Genomic DNA, 26,777 nt, shown 5'->3' with positions numbered 1-26,777 from the left:
TGATATATGCTTATTTATATTTTGATAATAAAAAAATTTAAAGAGCAGATTAGTGAATTATGAATGTTTAATATTTAACTGATTTTTAATGAGTGTTTCTGTGCATAGTATTCGTGAACTTGTGTATTGAAATATATGTGCTTACTGTTGTTGCCAATATTCTTTTTACCATATGAAACTAATAATGGATGAAGAAATTTAATAAAGATTGATATAAAAACAAAGAAAACGTAAAGCAACATCTATAAAGTACCTAACATCTATAAAGAGATGAATAGGGAATCAGCAATGTACAATGGAGAAGTGCACAGTGATAGTCAAAGATACTTTTATAAAAATTGCTTATGTCGGTTAAGAGGGGAAAAACGAATAGCTTTTGGGAGAACACAAAACTCTCATAGTTAGCACATTTAAAACTGCTGAGGTTAAAAAAGAAATTCACACTTCTGATGGTAACACCACAAAATCCCATGAGTCTAAGAAAAAGCTCAATCAACACTAAAGTCAGACTTTAAAAAAGGCTTTTGCTCGAGTATGCAACTTCAGAGTGATTAGCATCTCTTGTTCAAACACACGGTGAACAATTTACATGGTGCTATTAAGTTTCATGACTGTAGTCCCAACCACTGCCTAACGCTGGCAACTTAATGCGAGTACATGCTTTAAATTGGATTTATTTTGGAGGCAATCTTTCAGTGCTAGTGGTTCATATATTTCCTTTTCTTAAAAGTTACCATTCCAGGGTGCTCCCACATGCTAAAGGACACATTGGTGAGCCTTAGCGATGGCACTAAAATGCCTTGAGCCACAGATTCTCTATGTCTGATGGAGAGACCCAGGATCCCCAGCCCACTCCACCCTTTGACTCTCAGTAGGGAGCCTCACTGTCAGCTCTACACTGCATCAGCAGTATCAGGGGGGGCTGGAAATTCCTGGGTCTTTGGCAGGGAAGGAAAGTCCTTAGCCAGCAGTCGGGTTGTAAATCTGCCAGGCCTATCCGAAGCGTACTTGCCGAGTCAGAAGTCCAGAAGCGAGGTCAGTGGAGGTCCGGGATCAATTGCCAAGGAGGTCAGTCAAAGAGATGCTGCAGGGAAACTAGGTCTACACAAAGCCACGCCTGACGTTGCAGTCAGCAACAAGCTGCAGCCAAGGTGTGCCTTATAAAGAGCAGGATGGACAGCAGGTGTGAGCCCTCAGCGTTTGGGCCTTAAGGAGACAGGCCTGCCTCTCTTCTGCCTGACCTTCTGCTGTCTACGTTCTGCAGGTGAGGGGGGAGTATCCTGTTCACTGTCTGTGTCTGGCTGCAGGGCCTCTGCTGTCCCTGGGGTGCTCTGCAGCTGAGGGGCAGAAGGAGCTGGATTCTCAGGAGGCTCCTCCGTGTCTCCTGCTGCTCCTGGGTCTGCTGCTGTTACTCCCGAGTCATCCTCATCTGAGGAGTCCTCTGATGGGGCCATGACACTCACAGAGAACAAGAACAAAAGTTTGGACAGAAGAGGAGGTGAGGGTCTTCAATCAATCTTTGGGCATCTCCACACATCCAGGAAGGACTAGCTCGGTTTAGGAAAAATGCCATGTCCATTTGGCTCTCTGAGAGAAACTGCATTCCTTGAAAAAGCAGTTCAAGGATATCACAACCCATAACAAATGCTTGGGAATTGAACCTAGGATGATGCCATTCTTTAATAAACTGGCAACCATCCTTCTAGAGTGGAGAGAGAGTTCCCAAACAGCACCATTTTTGCTGACTAGAATCAGAGGATTCCTCCCAGAACAACTAAAAGGCAATGTCCAGGCAAACCTCATCACTTGCCCTGGGAAAGTCTTGCAAGGGGCAGACTTCTTTGCCCTTCTCAGGACCCTTCAGCCAGGGACAGATACCAAATCTGCAAAGACCACCACTATTTAGCACTCCTGTTTCTTGATTAGCACCCACAACAACTATCTCCAGGGCTCTTGCGTATATGATGCCACAACATCTCCAGAAGCAGGTCCAGGTGGTCCTGGACATAGGTGTGTGCCCCGCCTCCTGGTCCTGGCTGTTCCACAGCAGCTAGGCTTAGGAACTGGAGGAAGACAGATCTACAGCTCACAAAAGACTTAGCTAAAACCACTAAAGAAACTGGGAATAGGGTTGTTGAGGCTCTCTATGAACTTGACAAAAATGAAGGTCAATAGGATTTCAGGACCGTCAGGTTTGTACATGGAGTGCACATGTTGATTCTAGTATTAGGCAGGACAGTGAAGGCATATTTGAAATCATGACAGCAGCTACGAGAGAATCTGATGCTGCTTTTGAAAGACACACAGCATAGAGAGCTGCCTTAATCAAAAGGCAAACTATTATGCTAGAGAAGTGGTTCTCAACCTTTTTTGCTCCATTCCCCCCTTTCACCATTGTTCAGAATATAATTCCCCCCTTCCCAAGATAGTCTCTCATAGTGTGTTGACGTTTCGTGAGTAACGGTGGTGTTTCTCGTGAGAGAAAAAATTCTTAGTTTATATTATAACAGAATTTCTTGGAGCACTTTCTGGTCTTTAAATAATAATTTAATTTTGCAAATGAAAATAATGCTGCATGTTCAAGAATCAATTTTAATCTGTGACATTCAATAAACTTTATTGAATGTCGCGGATTAAATTAAAAACAAACTACAATTTTACAGATTGTACATAATCTACAGGACATCACACTTTGCTGAATAGTGGTCCCAATTCTCCCCCTGGAACCCTAAAATTCCCCCCAAGGGGGAATTCCCCCCTTGTTGAGAACCCATGTGCTAGAGTATAGTATAGTATAGTGCTGTGCCATGTGGCCGATGGGCTGATGCAATGCATGCCTGGCCACCTGCACTCCCCCATACTCAACAAATGCATCAGCCTATAAGCCACATGCACAGCAATGTGGGCAAGGCTTCTATCAATACTTTTACACACGATCACCTCCACTGCCGTCTTCCCCAAATCCTATTTTTCAATTATTGCAGGATCCTTCTGCTGCCATTAATCTCCCGGGGAACTTTGTAGAGAAATAATTCTGAATTGTCGTTAGCCAATAGATTTCAATTCTACTAAGAGAGCTTCCTTGTAAAAGGGCACTGATATACTAGGCACTGATGTACTATATTAAGTGTCAATAGTCTGTATTCAAATACTACTTCCTAATATGTGATTTTGAATTATTGGTTCCCTACTGAGAACTACTGCATATCAATAAAATATATATGCCTTAGGTGTAGAAAAGATCTGAGTGAAAAATAATAAAACTTACCCTCTTCCCAGTTCCCCTGCCCACTGGAGGATGTGCTTCTGCAGCTTGTCGAATTGTACATACCATCAGCTCTATAAGTGCACTTTCCTGCCGATCAGACATTGCTAGAGATGAAAGAAATTAAAATGGGCCAATGAAATTCAGACAACTAGTCTATGAAACAATCAACAACCAAAAATCTTTGTTCAACATACTTAACATTTCATTTTACTATTGACCAGTTTACAAATGACTTAATTTTTCCCAATCTGATGCTAACATAAAACGTGAATTACAGAGGGCAGGTCAACATCACAAGTCAGGATAAGCATAAACAATGGTGTTTCGTAAGTATTACCATAATTAAATATATACGACAGTATAAATACAATTAGTATAAATAGTACAATTGGACATGCTGGTTAGGGCTGCATGGGACCTGTAGTCCAGCATCTGGAGAGCTACAGGATCCCCGCTGTAAAATATAGTTTAGCATGATGTCCAACACTTCATGTTGAGCTTTAACTAGTATACCACACTGGCTCTGTTTATATGAAAAACAGACCTTAGAAAATGATCATTTTGTGTTAGAGTGTCAGACTAGGACCTAGGAAACCAGGGTTCAAATCCCCACTCAGCCATGAAGCTTGCTTGGGCCAGTCACAGTCTCTCAGCCTCGCTTACTTCACAGGGCTATTGTGAATAAAATGGAGAGGGAGGAGAACCATGTATGCCACCTTAAACCGGTGCCTGGCCGCGATAATGGACTGGATGAGAGCTAACAAACTGAGGCTCAATCCAGACAAGACTGAGATGCTGTTGGTGGATGGTTTCTCTGATCAGATGGTGGATATACACCCTGTCCTGGACGGGGTTACACTCCCTCTAAAGGAACAGGTTTGTAGTCTGGGAGTTGTTTTAGATCCTTCCCTGTCACTTGAGGCTCATGTAGCCTCGGTGGCACGGAATGCGTTCTACCAACTTCGGTTGGTAGCCCAGCTACGTCCCTATCTGAGCAAGGAGGACCTCACATCAGTTGTACATGCTCTGGTAACTTCGCGATTGGATTACTGCAATGCGCTCTACGTAGGGCTGCCTTTGAAGACAGTTCGGAAGCTACAGCTCGTGCAAAACGTGGCGGCCAGATTGATAACGAGGACCAAGCGGTCTGAACATATAACACCTGTTCTGACTCGCTTGCACTGGCTACCAATACGCTTCCGGGCCAGATTCAAAGTGTTGGTTTTAACCTATAAAGCCTTATACGGCGCGGGACCACAATACCTGTTGGAACGCCTCTCCCGATATGAACCTGCCCGTACACTGCGTTCTACATCGAAGGCCCTCCTCCGAGTTCCGACTTATAGAGAAGCTCGGAGGGCGGTAACAAGAACTAGGGCCTTCTCAGTGGTGGCCCCCAAACTGTGGAATAGTCTCCCCGATGAGGTGCGCTTGGCGCCGACATTGTCATCTTTTCGGCGCCAAGTTAAAACCTTCCTCTTTTCTAGGGCATTTTAATCTAATTTTAATTTAGTTTTAAAATTTGCTGTAACTGATTTTAGATTTTTCATTCTGTTATATATGTTCTTGTTGTATTACATTATGGGATCTTATTGTATATATCTGTATTTGTTGTTGTACACCGCCCAGAGAGCTATGCTAGTGGGGCGGTATAAAAATTTAACAAATAAAATAAATAAATAAATAAATAAAATATTGGTCAGCATTATATTATTCATTTTAAAATTCTCCTTACCATAGTATAAATTAACTTTTAGTCTATACTGCTAGGCTCAGTAAATGGAAATCTGTGAAAATGTTAGGAATGGGTGAAGGAAGGGCAGACAAAAAGGATTCCGTCACACTCCCAGTTCCTCACTTGATGAATGGCAAGTGACTGGCCACTTTAGAGTCCCCTCACTCAGGGGCTCTGTAGAGTCCAGCAAGCGATGGAACTCTAAGGATGCTAATGCTGCATCCTGAGAGCTCTTAACATGTGTACCAGGTGTCCTTTGGGTCATCTCATCTGACCAGTGATAGATCTGAGGCCAAAGTGGAGCACTACATATCCCTTCAGACTTTAGTCCACCATAGGAGCTTGGCTCCTTGCCCTCAGTCTGAGAATATTTAAAGTATTTGAAGGGCAGAGTCCCATGTGTCCATAGTTTATCCATTGTCATTTTTTAATAACCCATGCCATAGGGTACCTCAGAGTCCATCCCATCTGCACTGTAATTTGTCCATCATCTTGGGTGATGGCAGACCTGTGCACATAGTGCATGGGGCATTCATGTGGATGCGACAGATAGATGGGGTGGGCAGGCTTATTTAAGCCCCACACTGCCTGTATCAGGGGTGGGGATCCATGTGAGTTCCTGCATTGCAATCCACGGCAGCATTGGGTCACTGAGGATTGCTGAGCAGGAACTTCACTCTCCCACCATAGGGAGGGGTCCCTCTGGGCCTCAGGGGCCCTTGGCCATGGCCCAACCTGGCTGCCCACTGGCGCTGGCCCTGCACACACACATATACATACTATACCAAATTCCAGGTGTGCAGCAGAGCTCTCTTAAATATTTGTATTTCTGTTATGAAGCGAGGCATAACTGTAATTTTTCCTCATTAACATTATCTTCCTATACAAGTAGTATAAAGCAGGAAAAGCCTTAAAATATCACTGAATATACACACCATAAATAAAAGTGGCTTGAGGGATGAAAGGAGCTGCCCAGTGTAGCTCTAGATCAAACTAAATGCAACAGATGACTGCTCCAATAACAAAACAGTGGGAAATATTAGTGAAATAGGTTCACTAGGTCAGGAATGATGAACCTGGAGCACTCCAGAGGTTGTTGGGCTACAACTTCCATCATGCCTGATCAATGAGCATGCTGCCTGGGGCTGATGGGAGTAGACATCCAGCAATATTTGTAGAGCCACATGTTCCCTGTGCCTGACCTAGGCCATAGGCTTATCAGTGTGCTTTGCAACAAGTTGCATTTTCAGACAGTAAACCATATTGGATTTTTTTTAGCGGGGGGAGGCTAAAAGAATGTATGATAGTTTGTGATTAAGTAGTTTTACTTAATCCACTACTCACAGTGATAGGACTACTCCATTTGCTCATTTATAAAAAACAAAATCATTCATAAAATGTGTTCTCATTTGAAGCACTATTATTCAAGAATTATTTTTTTCTTTGCCAGACAATGTTCTTATGTTTTTTAAACTGCTGACCCTGTCTTTTTTGGTCATTATTTCATACTATTTTTATGAACTTGTAATTTTGTATGCTGTAAGCCATCCCAGGTGATACTCTAATAAAATTTTATTTTCACTATTATTCTCAAGTGTTCATTTTCCAAAATCCCAAAAAATAGATCAGATTATGCTGTACTAATTTCATAAAATGTATGTGACACATACCTTCTTCACCTTGGACAGGCTCTTCCAGCAGCAATTCTGTCATGCATTCCCAGTCTTTTAACAATTCTTGGGAGCTCTCCCATAAACTGTCAACCAAGTAAGCTGCATGTTCATGCAACTAGAAATAAAACAGACTCACTTAACAGAAGGTTTCACAGACATGTATAGGCACAATACCATTCAATATCTGTCAGTATTCTATACAAATACAATAATTAAGAATATGGACATCCTAATCCTATCTCGTAGTTGATGCAACACAAGCAGATACCTGAATCACAATGGCTTCAGCCTTGCAAAAAGCCAAGGCAAGCAGCAGTGCTGAATAGCTCTTTCTGTTAACTCAGTGTGGAATCTCCAGCACACAGGCCTAATTAGGCCTGCCAGGTCTCCTTATTTGGTCGATGAAACCATTTTGGTCAAGCCACTCCCACATGTCCTACACCTGATGTCATATATGATGTCATATATAATGTCAGGTGAGGGGCAAGTAAAGACACAGTTGGCTAAAAATGTGTTCGTAGGCAGCCAACTTCTGGTGCCTGTAAAAGCCCTGTGCAAAGCCACATGGGTCTTTTGGAGGGCTAAGCATGCATAACTTCAAAAGGCGGTTGCTGTTTTGAGTTAATGTAAATCTTCTTGCTTCAGTTAAATTCATAGTAATGATATGGTAGTATGAAAGTTGCTCTGTTATGTAATACATTTGCATAATTGTTGTGAATTAAGCAGTGTAAGCAGTTATGAACACACGACACTACCACAAGGAAAGGGAAATTATCCCTCACCAAAGAAAACATTTGATTCTATGACAAATTAAACAAGAAATTAGTTAGTGTAATTATGAAGACAAAAAGTGAATTTGCCATCTTGGTGTACAATAAAAGGGACTACGAAGTTATTCAAATAGTATATTCAGTTTTACAATAATTTTTACCTAGCAGACCAAAAACAGGTACCTATGCTGGCATATTAGAACAAAATAATAAAATATCACCTTTATTTTAAAAAAACCCTTATAATGCAATGAGCAAGCTTTTAGTTTCACAGAATTATGCAGGCTAGATTATTAAAAAAAGTTGAAGGAGAAAAAAAGATGTGTTAGTGAAGAACCTGTGAGTTCCAATCAATGCTGTGATAAACCTGGCTATTCGCTTTTAGAATGTGAAAGGGAGCCCCTGTGTCTTCCGTTCCATCTTTGCCTGGACTTGAGCAGCATGCACCAGCATGTTACCTGTTCACATTAAACCATATTTAAAGATTACCTATGGCTTAACATGACATGTGAACACTGCCAATGTATCTTAAGAGCCAGAATTAAATAAGAAAGAGAACTGGAATATGTTTTGGAATTAGTAAGTGAATAAGACATAATTTTTAAAAGAAAGAAAGAGTTTGCTAAATTTAAGGAACTTGAAGCATAATTTTACCTCACTTTCAAGAAAGAAAAGGACCAACATCCTAATAAGATTCCCATTTGGACTGTTCCGTCCTCTCCTCTTGGCTAGTGCTTCTTCTGCTTGAGGGTCATGCCGACTAAACAGTCTAGAAACAGAAGATAGTACCCTTTCATATTAACAAATCTTCTGGCTCAGCTTTATACATAACAATCTGGGGATAAATTTATTCTTCCATTAGATGTGATAAAAATCAAAGGAAAGGATTTACCAGCAAGCAAAGGTTTTTCCACTGTGACTTGGTCCAGTAAAAGAAAAGTATATTATGCAAGCAACACCCAAATCAGAGCTTTCATGGGTCTGTAGAATTATTGTCTTTGTAAAACACTATGGCAGAGAATCTTATTGGACTGGGGCTGCTAACTGGTGAAGATTTTAAGAGAGGTCAGTTGTATCAAGACACGATTCAGACCACTGACAGATGGTGAACAGCAGTTAAGAAGGGGCTGACAGCATTTTAATGACATACTTCAAAAAAAGAAATCCTGAAGGAGTTAAAGGCTGTTGGTAGACCAAGACAGGAAAGAAGACTATTAAGAGTCCTTGTGTTTCAAATGGAGAATGCAAGATATATTCCAGATTATGCAGTTTTCAGGAGTCATTGAAGGTTTCTAATGTTGCTTTAGAGAGTTCGGAGTAAAAGGAAGGGGGACATGCCAGGGGTCTAGGGATTCACTATTGTGTGGGTCTTCATGGGCAAAGCACTAAGGACAAATAATTACTTTCAATGTCTGTAGGATAGAGGTGCACTGTCCTATCTGCTGTAGCAGAAGCAAGGTAACTTGTGTTCATATTTGCGGTGGGGGGGAAACAGAATGAATTATTATCTTATTTATGTAAAAGCATTTGGATTCTGTGGTATCTCTATACAGATAAAGGAACCTGCAAGTGTGTTATAAAATAAAGCAGTAAAAACTTGTATATGTTTCCATCTAGAAACTCTGGCTGCTAAAGCTTTAGTGACCAGATATAACTAACAGTTCAGTGAGTTCAGTTTCATATATGCTGCTCAGAGTAGTCAGAACTCAGATTCTATGTAATCAAACATTTCTACTTAGAACAAAGCTGCTCCTTGTGAAATGAGAGCACGTAAACCAATGGATGTATTGTGACAAGTTTGCATGGCTGTGGCCAGTGTGACACATCATCCATCAAGAGGCAGAACACAAGGGAGATTCAATAGTGGGTTATGGCTGGTGCTGAAAGCCCTGGTGCCTGCCAGGCAACTGAATGGTCCTTAGTAAGCTAACAACATGATAAATGTAGGACCATCTGATGCGTGGCTGAAAAGAACAGAGCATCAGTATTCCCTTTGCTGCCCTGGGCTCCTAGTGGTGGAAGGGATAATGATCCCAATATCATAACTAGAATGTGCAACCCATTTATTTGATTAGGATAGGGCTACTAAAAGAACTGCTATTAGTCTGCACCCAATGGAGGGTAACAACTATAGACCAGTAGCCAATACCTCTTCCTTGGCAAAGGTGGTGGAGAAGGTGGATATACAGTAATTGCCTCAATGAGACTGATTATCTAGATCCATCACAATCTAGATTCAGACCAGGTTTTGGAACAGAATCAGTCTTGGTCGCCCTGATGGATGACCTTTATTGTGTGAGAGACAGGGGAAGTGCTACCCTGTTACTTCTGCTCAATCTTTCAGCAGCATTTGATACCACTGACCATAGTATCCTCCTGGACTGACTCAGCGAAATGGGTATTGGAGGCACTGTATTACCTTCAGGGTCGCATCCAGAGACTAACACTGAGTGTGTGTTCCTTGGCCCCCTGGCACTTGTGCTACGGGGTTCTGCATGATAAATTCTCTCCCCAGTGCTATTCAACATCTATATGAAGCCGTTGGAAGTGGTCATTAGGAGTTTTGGAGCAAGGTGTCAGCAATATGCTGATGACACTCAGCTCTATTTCTCCATAACATCTGAATCAGGAGAGGTTGTGAACCCTATGGATTGGTGTATGAATGCTGTAGTGGACTGGATGAGGGCCAATAAACTGTGCTTGAATCCTGGGAAAATGGAGGCTCTTTGGGTAGGCAGTTCCCATGTCCGGGAAACAGGCAGGTTACCTGTTCTTGGTGGAGTTGCAATCCCTCTGAAGGACCAGATCCATAACCTGGATCTGGATTCAGCTTTGTCACTAGAGGCTCAAGTATTCTCTGTGGCTAGGAGTGCCTTTTACCAGCTTTGTCTGGTTTGTCAACTATGGCCGTTCCTGGACAGGGATAGCCTGACCTCTGTAGCCCATGCTTTGGTAACCTTGAGGCTGGAGTACCGGAATGTGCTCTATGTAGGGCTGCCCTTGACTCTGGTTCAGAAGCTCCAGCTAGTGCAAAACGTGGCAGCCAGATTGCTGATGGGAGCACATAACCAATGACATGTGACACCACTTTTAATACATCTGCACTGGCTGCCCATCTGCTACTAAGCCAGGTTCAAGGTCCTTGTATTAATTTACAAAGCCCTGAACAACTTAGGTCCAGGGTATCTTAGGGACCGCCTGAACCCTTATATTCCAGCTTGATTAGTGAGATCAACTGCAGGAGCAGCTTTGATTATCCCCCAAGTTGGTGAGGCTCATTTAACACTGACACAAAATCGAGCCTTCAGTGTGATCGGCCCAGTTCTCTGGAGTGCTCTGCCAAGAGAGATTCAGCAGGAGCCTTCTGTTTTAACTTTCAAGTGCTTGCTGAAAACCTTTCTGTTCCACCAGACTTACGCAGGCAATTATGAAGATGCTTTCTTCGCATTAGTTGACCTTTGTTTTTATTGTATTTTTAATGTTTTTTATTCTATGGTGGTGGTGGTGGTTTTCAATGTGTTGTAAACCATGTTGATGATTTTAATGAAATAGCAGTATACAAATATTTCCTTTCCTCTAAGCCTACAGCACCGGGTATTCCCAGGAGGTCTCCCATCCAAGTATTAACCAGGACTGACCCTGTTTAGCTTCTGAGATCGGATGAGATTGGGTGTGTTCAGGGTAGCATGGCCTATCAACCACTAGCACACCACTATTCACAATCTGTGAAAATAAAAACTTTATGAAGTGCTGCTACAGAACTGTTTGTAATAGCAGTTCATACAAAGAGTTTACTTCTACAGCAGTAATAGGGAAGTAGCAAAACGACTTTGAACTTCTCCTCCATCAACTCCGTATCTTTGTTTTCCTTATTTTAATGATTTTGTTATACAGGGAAAGTACAGTTAAGACAATGACTTTAGCCTAATTCCCCAACTTACAATTTTATTCATACAACTTACAACCATTAGATAAGCAAAATTTCATGACTGAATTAATAGAAATTTCAAATAACTATACATTATGGATTTTTTTCACTTTTGACCTATACAAAAAAGACATGATCTGGAATTATCTGTGCCATGACCAAAATGTGATGCTTACACAGACCATGAGTATTAAAGTGAGGAGGCATGTCATCTACTATTTCCGAATAACAGGATATCCCATAATACAAATTAGTGTTCTCTCATCTCTAGCTCACACTCTTGCTTCATATTCAAAAACTAAACAAATAAAAGAATAATCTAGACAAATGATAATAGATTATATAATACAGGTGATATAGGTGATGTACAAATAAGTAACATTTTCTGTAATAGTTGGCTTCTGTGTATATTTTTATAAGGATACTTGTGTGCAAAAATCAACAAAATACTAGGTCAAAAAGCCATTTGTTTATCTAATGGCTATTCTATAATCAGTTTTAATAAATTACTATCAAAAGGATAGGGCATGTTTTGTTAAATAAGTGTGTATTATATGAATAATATTTTATTTTCTATAGTCCATTTTGTATGGAAAATGCTTTAAAGCAATTCTCCATTGTCACTGACATCCTGTATACATATATACATACTAGGCTCTGCCCCTGCTCTCTTCACTCACCACCCCACCTACCATAGCCAAAAGACCCTCCTTCCCCCACAGGTGGCCACTGCTCCCCCTGCCCCCCTCATCGGTGGCCACTGCTGCCGCACCTCGCTCACCCACCCCTCTCACCACAGCAGTTTGCCCCACCTGTAAATGTCACGCTACCCGTGAATGCTTCTGGACAAGTGTGCAGAAGCATTCACAGGTAGCGTGACATTCACAAAAATACAATATAGTAGATATCCATTTTACAATAAAGCATGAAGGCTGGGCTAGCAATTTATAGCACCTTTGCTCCCTTATGCTAAACACTGTACATCTGAAGGAACACAGGGCAAGGGTAAGAAAGTTTGTTACAATAAATGGCTACACAACACACATCCTTAGATGTCTAGATGAACTGATGTCACTGAAGCTGCTTCCTGCTTTACATGGCAGACGGATTTAAACATATTTATTTAATTAATTAATTTATTACATTTATACCCCGCCTTTCTTTTCATGATAGAAACCCAAGGCGGCTTACATATGGTTCCCAGATGGTCTCCCATCCAGGCACTAACCAGACCTGACCCTGTTCAGCTTCAGCAGGGTGCTGGCCTCATGTGCCTTCAGACCATAGGTGGAACTAAACATACCTTGTGCTCCTACAGCGAAAACCATAATATCTGAAGGATGTGCAAATCTAAATATTCAGCAGACATGTATCAGGGTCTTGATCAAAATACGCTGTGTAAATTTGAAGTAACCCTTTGATCACATCTGTCACATCTCCAAACTAACCACTGTCATAATGCATCTCAGTGTATCAGACTAACAGAGTTGATCAATATTATTTATTTTAAACATTAGGCCACTTTTCTGTTAAATATGACTAACAAACCAGAAATTAAAAATAAGTCTAAAAACAAGTAGCATCAAAACAATAAAATCTTTAGTTATTTGAGCACCATGAGTTTAATGGTTGTCCTTTAGATTTTCCTCAGTATTTTGTTATTTTTTCCAAATGACTTACTTTTTGTGAAGAAACTCCCCTGCTGCTACTGCAACAGGTCGATGTGCAGAATACACCAAATGATAAACATTCTCACAGTCTTCATTGGACAAAGCTTCTTCACTTCCACTGAAAAAGCCAGAAAGAACCATCTGAATCAAAGCACTCAGCTACAGTTTTATTGTCTACCTTCAATTACAATCCTAACCAGGTCTCATTCAAAATTCACTGACTTCAACCTAGGCTTTTAATATGATTGACATCTGATGCTAAAATACACTGTGTGATTTTAACATCAATTATTTTCCATGTGAAAATTACTGTTTTGTAGAATACATTAAGTGTGGAGGTGTCCATGTGAATCTAAGTATATTAGCTGGATCCAAAGGTGCCCTTCTGTTCACTTTCAATCCCAGTAACAGAAAGAGAGGTGAGCCCATTTTTGCCAATGTCTCCCTCCTCACTCCCCCTTATACCACTTCCTAGTTTATTTGGAAGGGTCTCCCAAATCTTTGGAGCAGATTTTCCAGGGCTGCAGTGGGAAGGGGAATCAGTGAAAATTACTTCTCCCTTCATTAATGGGCATTGTGAGTGCCATTTCAGTCAATAGAACTTTGCTCACAGGATCTCTGGACACAACCTATTGCCTCAAAGTACTTTTACAGAATGAACTGGTGCTTGCTTTCATAAGCAGATGTGGCTCCACAGAAGAGAACATTCTTTATACTCAGAGTGATGTGGAATGGAACTGGAAGTAGCTGTTGAATTCAGGAGTGTCCTATAGTCACTAATTACACAGGCACTAAAATCTGATTCACAAAAGTAATCAAATTATATACATAAACCAGTGTCTTGTGTCTGAATGCATGAATGTTTTCTATTTAGAAGTATTTCGTTTGAGAGGATATAAATCCTCTATCTGTAGTGACTCTTATAAATGTAAAACATTCCTTAAAATTATCGAGTAATTAGCATCTATGTATGAACAAAGCCTAAGATGTAGCTTAGGTTCTTATAATTGCCAAGCCTCAATAAAGGAGAAAATTGTACCTGATGTACAGAAATCATCATAGCAGCTATACTTATGATGGCCCCTTGGCCCCTGAGTATGTCATTTTATCTAAATATTTATCTTCTAAACTGCAAACACAGCGTGGAACCTGATGGAACTCCATTTGATACCACTTTCAGTTGTATGATCTCTTTTCACAAACAGGATGAGGTACTGCTATTCCATTTCCAATTATTGCTTTGGTTTCCACATGTACCTTCATGTAGTAATCTCATTCCATGCTCTCACATATGAAATTTTATATATATGCCAAGCCTTTTTTCTCAGCTTTATATTAGCAGTTCATTCTCCCACTATACATATTGTGCTAGTGATTCCCAGACCTACTTTGGAATAGAAACCATAGCCACTTTATTAACTCTTTCCTGAATATAAATCCACTTTTAAATCACACTTTTCTATGAGGCCTCAAGCATGTGGGAGGCCTTCTGCGGGAGATGCTCTAGCTGTGGATTTCCTGCTGTGAGCAGGGGGTTGGGCTCGATGGCGTACGAGGCCCCTTCCAACTCTATGATTCTATGATTCAATTCTATGATTCTATGCCATAATTTTGGTGCTATCAGTTTCCACTCTTGTTTCTTCCCATGCTAGAAATCGTTGACTATGGCTCAGTGCACACAAAAATCTCAGCTCTCCTATCCACAGATAGGAAATCCTGAAGAAGAGGGGATGGCTCGGAATGCACAAATTCCTCCCTTTGTATAATTAACTTTAACCATAATGTAGCAGCATATCAGTAATGTATTTATTTGTATTCTGCCATTCAAAAATGTTCTCTAGAGCACCTAACACAAAATAAAAACATTGATACTATAATGAAATACAGATAAAAGAGACTAAAAAGTAACAATGGAAGACAGGAAAACACTATCAGAAATAAAGCCACCACTTAAAATGCTTGGGGGGGGGAGAGGAATTCACCTTATATTAAACAAGGGTGTCAGATGAGCCTTTCTGGAAAAAGCGTTCCATAATGCATTAACACTCACACTAGTGATATTAAATGTTAACCAGGACTGCCTTCATAATTAGTCTGAAACAAGTTTTAACTTCTGGTTACAAATACATTTCTGATTAGTACTAACGTAGACATAACACTAAACAAAAGTTAAAACAAATCATGGAACAAACTACGGAACTCAGGAGGAGGTGGACAGCAAGCAGCGTATAAGCTTGAAACACATAACATTCATTATGTTGTAATATTGCCTTGAATATATTGGGCAGAGATATTCAAATAGCATGTTATGATATACATAAATAAAATTTGAGGATGAGTGCAATACAAAATAGCTATAGTAGAGCATCAGTGTGTGAATTAGGCAATGAGCTACCATTCATCACACAAAGGATAATGATAGAGTACAAAATATTGCTGGCAAATGGAAATTGTACTACCTTAAAATATACTCACTGAAGTATTAATGTGACTAATCGAATGGCTTCTACGGCAACATCATATTCCTTATCAAGCGTCATTGATACAATGCGATCCTGGAGAAGAAACAGAACTCATAATTCCAGAAGAAATAAATTATCATTAAAATACTCAAGTCTTACAAGCAAACATTTGTTACACTTGATGGCTGAAGAAAAAAAACCCTGCCGCAGCCCAGCTTCTCATCGCCAAGCACAGGGCCCCCCAAAGCGCGGGGCCCAGGGCAACTGCCCCGCTTCCCGTTGCCTAGGGGCGGCTCTGGGCTGACAGGCCCATTACACAAGTAGATTCTGCTCACAGAAGCTACCTTCACCTGACTGTGGGGGAATCAGCAAGATTCCCTAACCATTGGTAGAGCGTTGCAGGGGGTAGACTTGGAGGGCTGCTGTGGGGAAAGGAAGTCAGGGAAGTCAGCTTCCACCAGCTCCATTTCACACATTGTACTGGTTTGATATTAGCTTCTCTCACTAACTCATCTTTTAAACTAATCATAGTCCTCAAAGCTTGAACAAGGAAACAGATGCTTCCAATCTCCCCCTCATGGCTGTACTGGAGGATGTGGGGGGAGTGCATACTCCTGAGGCTCAAATAGGCTCATTTTCATAACACTAAATAAGAGTTTAGTATTATATACAAATGTGGCCACTGTGGTCACACGTTTTCCCCTCCACTTTCCAGTTTGTTCTAACTAGTTTGTGAAGAAATCTGAATCAGACAAAATATGGTACTGAGGGAGAGGAGGGAATCTGCAGAAAAAAAGGGGAGAGGGGAGTGAAACCTACAGTATATTTCTGATCCTCCAAATTATGGTTTGAAGAACTGGAATGCAACATTCAAAGTGGATCACTAAATGAGTAGTTATGTCACTGAATTTCAGCCAATGCAAAAACAACTCCTGATTCAAGTCTCTGCTGAGCTGAGATGTTCAATGTGTGGCCATGTTGTGAGTCTGACCAGGTTGCTATCTGGTGCTGTATAGAAGAGGGGTGGGGGGATTCAGACTTCTGCTCCCTTTTTCTCCTAGCAGTCTCCACTGGCAGAGGAGTTCTCCTTCCATCTGCAACAAAATCTGGTTTGCAATTCGGCAGTAGCAGCCCCATAGGAAAGCCTGTAACATGTTGCTTCAATTAGTGCTCCTGAAAGCTAGAAAAGGCCTACTGCTGTTGAGTGGTTGCCATCGCTGATGGGCCTGGCCAAAAGGGAAGGCACCAAAGGGAATTTCCTTTTGGGTCATCCCTTCAGGGTTGGTCCAAGGGCAAGGGCACAACCCCTATTTGGTTCCACCACCCAGGATGTTTGTCTGTATATTTGTGCCCTGTTTATTGCAATGTGTTTTTGTTGTGGTGAGAAACCAGTTGTGTGAAGAAGGTGGAGTGCAGGACAAAGCCACCTGACCCACTCAGGGTGAGGGCCTTTAAATATTAGACAGGCACCATCTCTGTTATCTTTTCAGTGCCTACTGAAGACCTGCTTCTTCCAACAAGCCTTTTAAGTACAGATCTTTCAAAGTCTGGATCTATATTGGAATTGTTTTTAAGATGTTTTGATCCTTGTTTGCTGCCATGGGCTCCTTCTGGGAGAAAGGACGGGATATTATTATTATCATCATTATCACTACTATTATCACTACTATTATCACTACTACTACTACTACTAATGGGAAGTACAAGAGCCTCTCCTTGGGTGACAGGCAGGTTGAGATGGTTGGATCTGTCTTTTTTTGTCTGTGTTCTATTACTGATTAGAAGTGGACCAAGGGAATTGTGTCTGGGCCAACAACAGGGAGAGGAGGGAAGTGGGATTGTCATCCCTGTGATGGTAGGTAGGTAGATAGGAGTTATCGAGGTAGGTAAAAGCATACAGAGGTGAGAAGGAGGTTACATCAAAGCCCTTGCCCCCTTTGCTTTGCCACTGTATTTCAAGAACTGGGGATGCCAGTCAGCTGGCCCACTGGTCTGGTGGTGTTGCTGTTAAATGACAGGTCTGTACAGAATAAAACATCTATAATCCACAATTTGATTATGGGTGAGGGAGCCGACTTGGTGTGCATAACTGAGATCTGGGCAGACAGGACGGATGGCCCTATGCTAGCCCAGTTCTGCCCACCCAGCACTTGGTGCAGCATCAGTCCAAGTCAGAGGGGTGTGGTGGGATCTCTATCATCCATAAACATTCCATTTCCCTTGTCAGAAGACTGACTCAGCTGCAAACTGAGAGGTACTGCTGTAGGGGTGACACTTTGCTGGGAGCATTAAGGGGTAAACATTTCCACCTGCCTTGCTCTCTCAACCTCTGCTCTTACTGATATCTCTCTGGGGACTGCTCTTTACTGGGAAGATGAATGTATTTGGCTTTTAGCTCTTGTTGCTTTTAATGTTAAGATTTTGTTGTCTTAAATTTTTATAAATTGTAGTGTTCTTTTCTTACTTGTATTTTGTATTTGTATCTTTCTGGGTCACCTTGACAGCCTTTTTTCTCAAAAGGTGGCATAGAAATAAACCATTAAAAATACTCTGTTGATTGAGGGGCTCATTGTGAGTCTATTGTCACAGTTACTTCACACTGCATGGGTGGGGACCTGTGGAGATGGCCTGCCCTTAGAGACTTATGGAATCTGATAAGATTCCTGAATGCTCTGGGGGATTTTCTGGCTGACATGGGTGGTGTCCCGGTTGAAGCTCTTATCGCACTGTGGAAAGGTGATCTGTGTACAGTCATTGACACAATCACTCCTGAGCTCCTCACTGTTGCTGTGGAGCACATAGGTTACCTTGATACTCTAGTGATCTGTGTGCAATGAAACATGAATGTTGAGGGCTACAGCACAGGAGGCGTAAATCTCTGAACCTGGCCAAACATGGATGAGGTTGCATTACCACACCTACTATGCGGTTGTGGCGGCACCACCATTGTGACTGCAAGTTGCTGTCTGACAGAGCTTTTCCAAGGGGTGATTGGGCTTTTACCATCTGGCTGACAGTGGTGCTCTGATATCCTCAGCAGCCTGCTGTAACAATTTTGTGAGGCACTTTAGGAACGAATTGCTCAGAATCAGAGTTGGATACTACAGTTTAAGCAAGTCCAATGAAGGCTTCTAGTATGCTATCTGCCCCACCTGTAGTGGATGAGTTCCAATTATGGCAGCCTAGGATGTGGACAAGCTGTTTGAAAAAGTGCAGCTGACCACCTGCCCCCTTGACTGCTACCCATCTTGGTAGAACTGGCTGTAGGGGGGTTGTCTGGGTGGGTCCAGGGAGTGATTAATGCTGTACTGGAGGAGAAGGAAATAAGTTCTGACTTGCAGGAGGCTGTGGTGCGTCTCCACCTTAAGAGGACCTTCCTGGACCCAGAAGTGTTAAAACAACTATCACCTAGTGACAAATAGGCCAATGGCCCATCTAGTCCAGTATCCTGTTCTCATAGTGGTCAACCAGTTGTCTATGGGAAGTCCACAAGCAAGACCTGACTGCAAGAGCACTCTCTCCTCCTGTGGTTTCCAGCAACTGGTATTCAGAAGTATACTGCCTCTGACTATGGATGCAGAGCATAGCCATAATGGCTTGTAGCACTGATAGCCTTATTCTCCATGAATTTGTCTAATCCTCTTTGAAAGCCATCCAAGTTGGTGGATGGTAGCCATCACTGCCTGTTGTGGGAGAAAATTCCATAGTTTAACTAGCTGCTGTGTGAAGAAGCACTTTTTTTGTCTGGCCTGGATCTCCCGACATTCAGCTTCGTTGGATGTCCGTGAGTTCTAGTGTTGTGAGAGGGGGAGAAAAGCTTTTCTCTATCCACTTTCTCCATGCCACGCATAATTTTATACATTTTTATCATGTCACCGCTTACTTGTCCTTTCTCCTAACTAAAAAGCCCCAAGTGCTGCAACCTTTCCTTATAGGGGAGTCATTCCATCTCCTTGATAATTTTGGTTACCTGAAAAATTTCCAGCTTTCCAATGACAGTGTACATGAAATTAAGAATTTTTGCTTCAATACGCATAATTTAAAACTTCTTTACACTGAATTGCATTTGCCATTACCACCCATTCAATCAGTTTGGATGCAAAAGGTGGTGCAACTGGATACATTTAAGGGTGCACCAGCTGTGTGCAGGGGTGGTGTCACTCCATGATCCGCACCACTGTCCATTTGCAATTTGCAAACACGCCTCATGACCTGATGCTGGCAGGAACATGGAGCAGGACTTCCACTCTCCTAGCCCCAAGGGCTCTTGGTCAGCCTCAGGGGCCCTCAACCAGTGCCCAACCTGGCATCCCGCTGGTGCTGGACCTGCTCTTGGTAGTTTCACTGCCCTCAGAACTTCAGGGGATGGCAACCTGGGAGAGGTCATTCTTTGTTCAGCTCCTAGCTTGCAAAACGCTCTCCCCACAGAGATGCATCTGGCACCTTTGTTATATAGTTTCTGTTGTATGCTCAGGATGTACCTCTTCACCCTGACCTTTGACACCTGAGATAAGGTTTCAAGAACCACCTTGTTCCTATAACTGTAATTTGTTTTAAACTGTTTTCAATATTGAATTTTAAATTATTGTAAAACACACACACATACCCCAGATCTTATGGTGAAGGGAGGGGAAAGAAATTAAATAGGTCAAAGAAATGTTAATAATCACTGCCTCAATCTACCCAATCACACTGTCTCACTGGGAAGCTAACACTGTTTTGGGCTCCCTGGAAGAAGGGCAGGATACAAACGATGATGAAAATTTCAGATTGCTAATTTAAACCCAGGGACTCTTTTAAAGTTACCCTAGCCATATGGCAGCTGCTTTTCCATGAACTGCTCCCATCTAATTTGAGGCCCAACTGGCATATTTTCTTTGTTTGAATTTAAAACCTTGTTCTACCCTGTAAAACATAACCTTCATCATTTCATGGAAGAAGGAGAAAGACTGGCTCTAGATAGATCTATGAGGTGCCTCCTAGTCCAACCCCAGCCAAGTCTGTCTTCTAGTAAAGCATCTTGTCAGATGCAGTGCTTAAACTTGGAGTGGCAGCTCCCCCACCACCACCCCAAAAAAAACATGAAGGAAGGGAAAGCAAAAATGACAGAGAAGAGGTCATGATTCTGCCCCATCATGCTGCACAGTCAAGACTAAGAATGAGGATAAGGGGTGGAGCAGCCTCCACCTTGTGCACTCATGACTGAGCAGGCTTATACAGTACTGGTGGGTAAGCCTGCTTGCGAGTGTTTGTGGGGGATAAGTGGGTGTTAAGCAAGCCATAAACCTTACTGGGCCATGCTAGGGCATATGGGCCCTGGCGAGTGTCCCAATAAACTGGTTGCTGATGCTGAGCCTGTTCATAGCCCTTGATATTTATTGCATAAAAAGAATATGCTTGAAGTAACCAGGTACCAAGTTTACATTGTATTATGCTGTGCTACATACACACCATATGAGATCTTTAAACTCAAGGCCAGTTGTCTTATGACAACTTCAAAAATGCTCATCTCATCAACCAGAACAATCTATAAAAATGTGAATATCAGGACACATTTTGTAATAATTTTAATGTACATTACTTTAAAACAAAGTTTATACAGTCTTAATATTCTCACACTTACCTTAAATCTATTCGTAAATAGCTCCAATTTGGGGAACAATTCTCTATTGGTGTACAAACTCTGCAAAGCTTTCAGACACTTCAACCTCACTTCACCTTGCTAAATAAAAACATGCTAGAATTTACTAACAGTAATAAAATGCACAGGAAATCATGAATCAATATTTATAGAACAAATTATTAAACATTCTTGATATACAAAATGTTAAATTTATTTTCCATGTTAATTACTTTTCCATCAAGTACTTGGGATGAGTTAAACATTAAAATCACATCAGGTCATTAAAATTACAGATTTCTTTATATACAAATATATTTTCTTACAAAAAAAATGGATTAACAAAATATAAAAATTCCCACTGCAGTGAGAATGTCATTAAAGTGCAGTGTATTAATCCCTCAAACAATAAATATAAAAAGAAATCCAACAATATAGTGTGACAAGGACTGGAAGTGTAAATTCTCTTATATGGAACAACGCAGGAATGTTATTTCTATAGCTTCAGTGTCACATTCCACTCCTAAGTCTTGCCATCCTGAACTACTGCTTCCTTCAGCAGCACTATTGGCATCATTACTGGGATGATTACTTCTCTTTTTAAAAACGGAAATGCCATGTTCTCTAACTGAAACAAGTGTGTACATCACGCAAAACCTTTATTACATGTTAATTCAGGCTCTTACAATAAAACTTCTTAGCTATTCAGGTTTTTGATTATGGCTGGAATTCAGAGAAAACTTGGTTTCTATTCCCATTAACTTGTAAACCTTCAGAAGAAACTGCCTACATCTGAAGACAGAGTGTGGCAACTGGAGCTTTTGGGCAGAATCTGAATTGCAGAAGTCTGGCAGTTAGTTACAAGCAAATGACTGACATGGCCATCATTTTAACTTAAGAGGGCAGCAGCAGTGACACCAGCAGAATAACTTTCTGGATAGCTTCATGCCATAAGGGTCAAGAAACAGGTATCTTTGGATAAATGGAAAGGGAATTGAATTGTGCAAATAGCTGCTTGATAACCACTCAAACATCCTTTATTGCTTCCAGATTAAAAGGAATAAAACAAGGAACTCTTCCAAGGTTCACACCATCAATGCCACATCTTAAATATCAGACTATCAATGGAAACAGTTTTAACCCCGCTGCCATAACCAGCTAAGAGAGGAGTTATGACTCATCAATCTGACATTTAAGACTAGACTAGCCCACTAGCCAAGCTAGTTGCCAATCAGGGGTTTAGGACTTTGCTCTGTCAAAACGAAGAATTCAACCATAATCTAATTCCGAATGTGGAGCAACATCTCCAGGTTGCCAGAACATTATTTATTTATTATAATAGTTATAATCCACACTTTCATTAAATATGTGAAGGCAGTATACCACATACAAATAAAATCAATAAAAATAACCATAAATTAAAAACATCAGTAGATAATCCCTGGTTAAAATTCATATTGTGAAGACCTATTTATTTAATGTGAGAGCCAGTGTGGTGTAGTGATTAAGGTGCTGGACTACGACCTAGGAGACCAGGGTTTGAATCCCCACACAGCCATGAAGCTCACTGAGTGACCTTGGGCCAGTCACTGCTTCTCAGCCTCAGAGGAAGGCAATGGTAAACCCCTTCTGAATACCGCTTTCCATGAAAGTCCTATTCATAGGGTTGCCATAAGTTGGGATCGTCTTGAAGACAGTCCATTTTATTTTTTTTCATTTATTTAATAATAATAATAATAATAATAATAATAATATTAGCCAATAGGATAATTCTGCTGACCAGTAAATTACTGCAGAGAGAATATACATGTTTGAGTATGAGACTCATATGAACGTTCAGGTACACACTCAGTTTTTTAGGATTGTTGCTATCGTACCAGATCTAAAGAACTGTGCTAATGCATTGTTGACTACAAAGAAGACCAGGATAATACATTATATCTGCAGTCTAGCACTACTGATTTTTCTTTAACAAGTTGAATATTTACAACTTTCATTACTTAACAGTTGTGAAAACTTAATCTTATAAGTTAGCAGAAATTGTAAGTTAGCAGAACCATGAGGGGAAAATTAGGACAAGCCTAACCTGAAACAGAAAATCCTTCATTATCACTACATGTTTCTTTCTGACAATTACAAAGATTCTACATTAATATATATTTCCTAATATTCCTTTTATGTACAGTAGAAGTTCAATATAACATGGGGTTGGTGGGACAAAGAATGCACCCGCATTATAGGGCTTCCATGTTATAATGAAAATGGCACTGAAAGACATTTAGAATGCTATTTAAAAAAAAATAAAAAAATAAAACAGACCAGAAGATTGGAACAAAAGTAAAAGCAACCAAACCAAAACAACAGTAACTGGGAGAAGAAAGAGGAAACTGGGAAAAGACATAGAGCTGCAGAGGAAAAAAGAGAAACACTACAGAAAGGGAAACTACCACTTGCAGGTGAGGCAAAACCGTTGCTGCTGAGGCTGAGGGATGGAATGGGAAGGGAAAAGCGGGAAGGGTAATGCTGAGGGAAGAATGAATTAACAAATTAAACTCCACAGACAATAAAGAAAGGGCCTCAGAAGTAACCCAAATTGAGGAGAAGTGACAAAGGACCTCTAGAAAAAAGCTGCCAGGAAGGAAAAAGGGCAGGAAACAGGGGCAGGGGTGTCAGGAGAAGAATGCTGGCTCAGAAACACCCAAGGAAGCAAACTGAAGGACTCACCATGTAAAGGAACACTGAGGATAAAGAACAAGGTAGAACAAACAAAATATTAATATAAGAGTGACCAAAAAACCTACCCTGGTTGTTTTTCAGCTCAGGATCACCCTGAAGGATTAAAGCCAGCAAATATAGTACTGGTTCCTAGGCACTGAAGTGAGGAAGTTGTTTGGAAGAACGGAAACCTCCACTTTTTTTTTGATCTTGTGAGTTAAAAGACATGTGAACTGTTGTACTGTATATTTTACTTCAGGGACATGGTCAGACCTCTGGTATATCTGATTCTGTGGTACACTGACATACGTTATAATGAGCTTCTACTGTAGCTTCTTTTATGCTGACCATATCAGGCTTCACTTTTTCAAGAGATGAAGCAAAGTAATAAGGGGAGATACGTGCTTATGAATAATGTTATGCATAGCTGAATCAGGCAATCAGATGCAATTAAATATAATTTAGCTGTCAAGTTTAACAGAGCTAGAAAAAAAATATGAAGGTGGCAAAATTTTCTTTTGAACCAAAAGGAAAACGTAGCACAGGAAACATAACACAGAAAAATAGTATGCTTTGTCAGGAGAATTATGCTACAGCATACATAACTTACTCGGTCGTGAAGTGTCCAACCAACATATTTTAAATAACTATCATTCAGGAAGGCATCACTGTACATTTTCATCCACACTCCAATTTCTTCAATACAAACAGCTCTAATCTCAGCAATAGCATCACTGTGGAAAAAAAGGAGAAAATAATTCATCTCCCTACTTTGTGTGTGTGTGTGAGAGAGAGAGACAGAGAGAGGGGGGAGAGAGTGAGTGAGTGAGAGAGTGAGTTAAAGAGAGAGAGAGAAAAGGTTAGTTTCCATCGTTCTGTGCATTGTTAACTTTCTCTGATCTCAGCAATTTGCTCCTTCAAACGACTGCCCTTTAGCTTTTCCTGCCCCTCATGCCTAGAACTGCCTTCCTAAAACTTGTATAAATTTTACTTAGACTCTTACTTTTCAAAATCCACCTTTTCCATGAAGTCTTTGGCCTGATCCCTTAGTCCCCATACCCTATTACAACGAAGCCTAAATGCATGCAACTGAAATAATGCACATTCTTTCCTTGTTTATCCACCTTCATATCCGTCTCCTTCCTCTATTGCCTACCATGTCAAATTTAAATTCCTTTGTGGCAGGGAACTGTTTTATTTTGCACATTATATGCAAAGTATATCAATAATACAAATGGCATGCAAAGCATATAAATAAAAATAATTCAATTATTTAGCCTAAAGCAATTTGCAATTGTATGCTTTCATAAAACGTACATATTTATATATTAATGAGCTCTAGACTTTTTCAGGGTTTTTTTTTATCGGAAAGGCCTTTTTTGCTGTACAATACACACCAAAGAAACAAACAAAGCTCTAATGCAAATTGTTGAAACTTGGCAGAGTATTTTCTCATTCACAAATTTAAACAAAGGTGAAAAGAATGCATTTATTTCACTTACCGATATCTATGGACGAATATACCCTTGAAAATAGAATTCATCATATTTTCAATTTCATCCTGATTTTCTTGCAACTGAAATACAAATTAAGGTTACTAGTATTTCAGATTAATAGTAACATTATTTCCAATAGGAAATTGTTTCCTAGATGTATTCTATTTCTGAATATCTCAACTGGGAACTTCTTTGTCTGATGCAATTCGTAAGTCATGGGCCTGTCTTATACTATACTTTTGTTGTTATGTGCCTTCAAGTCGATTGTGACTTATGGCAACCCTATGAATCAACGACCTCCAAGAGCATCTGTTATAAACCCCCTGTTCAGATCTTGTAGTTCAGGCCTGTGGCTTCCTTTATGGAATCAATCCATCTCTTGTTTGGTCTTCCTCTTTTTCTACTCCCTTCTGTTTTTCCAAGCATTATTGTCTTTTCTAGTGAATCATGTCTTCTCATTATATGTCCAAAGTATGATAACCTCAGTTTCATCATTTTAGCTTCTAATGATCGTTCTGGTTTAATTTGTTCTAACACCCAATTATTTGTCTTTTTCATGGTCCATGGTATCCACAAAGCTGTCCTCCAACACCACATTTCAAATGAGTTGATTTTTCTCTTATCTGCTTTTTTCACTGTTCAACTTTCACATCCATACATAGAGATCAGGAATACCATGGTCTGAATGATCCTGACTTTGGTGTTCAGCGATACATCTTTGCATTTCAGGACCTTTCCTAGTTCTCTCATAGCTGCCCTCCCCAGTCCTAGCCTTCTTCTGATTTCTTGACTATTGTCTCCATTTTGGTTAATGGCTGTGCCAGGGTATTGATAATCCTTGATAAGTTTAATGTCCTCATTGTCAACTTTAAAGTTACATAAATATTCTGCTATCATTACTTTAGCCTTCTTGACGTTCAGCTGTAGTCCTCCTTTTGTGCTTTCCTCTTGAACTTTCATCAGCATTCGTTTCCAATCATTACTGGTTTCTGCTAGCAGTATGGTATTGTCTGCATATCTTAAATTGTTGATATTTCTCCCTTCAATTTTCACACCTCCTTCATCCTGGTCCAATCCCACTTTCCGTATGATATGTTCTGCATATATGTTTGTTTAGGGTGATAAAATATATTCCAATCTGACACCCTTTCTGATTGGGAACCAATCGAATTTCTCCATATTGTCCTTACAGTAGCCTCTTGTGCAGAGGATAGGTTGTGCATCACAACAATCAGATGCTGTGGCACCCCCATTTCTTTTAAAGCATTCCATAGTTTTTCATGATCTACACAATCAAAGGCTTTGCTGTAATCTATAAAGCACAGGGTGATTTTCTTCTCAAATTCCTTGGTCCGTTCCATTTTCCAACGTATGTTTGCAATATGATCTCTGGTACCTCTTCCTTTTCTAAATCCATCTTGGACATCTGGCATTTCTCAT

General features: G+C 40.6%; 1 protein-coding gene and 1 pseudogene across 2 annotated transcripts in view; both read right to left on the bottom strand.

Moving 5' to 3' along the window:
* The window catches only part of STAG1 (STAG1 cohesin complex component), a 261,776-nt gene that overhangs the window by 59,679 nt on the left and 175,320 nt on the right, over positions 1-26,777 (bottom strand). For both annotated transcript variants that reach the window (XM_061636505.1, XM_061636504.1), the window contains exons 9-16: positions 25,344-25,417; positions 24,452-24,575; positions 21,130-21,228; positions 15,520-15,599; positions 13,055-13,162; positions 8,101-8,215; positions 6,674-6,791; positions 3,269-3,372 (exon numbers count right to left, since the gene is read on the bottom strand). In XM_061636505.1, coding sequence (XP_061492489.1) covers positions 3,269-3,372; positions 6,674-6,791; positions 8,101-8,215; positions 13,055-13,162; positions 15,520-15,599; positions 21,130-21,228; positions 24,452-24,575; positions 25,344-25,417 — 822 coding nt within the window. The remainder of the gene's footprint in view (positions 1-3,268; positions 3,373-6,673; positions 6,792-8,100; positions 8,216-13,054; positions 13,163-15,519; positions 15,600-21,129; positions 21,229-24,451; positions 24,576-25,343; positions 25,418-26,777) is intronic.
* Positions 11,026-11,145, bottom strand: LOC133389805 (5S ribosomal RNA; annotated as a pseudogene).

Source organism: Rhineura floridana, chromosome 7 (assembly GCF_030035675.1).
Source record: "Rhineura floridana isolate rRhiFlo1 chromosome 7, rRhiFlo1.hap2, whole genome shotgun sequence".
In the NCBI taxonomy this organism is placed as follows: Eukaryota; Metazoa; Chordata; class Lepidosauria; order Squamata; family Rhineuridae; genus Rhineura; species Rhineura floridana.
Note: the sequence above shows the minus strand (reverse complement) of the source record. Positions and strands in the feature narration are given on the sequence as shown.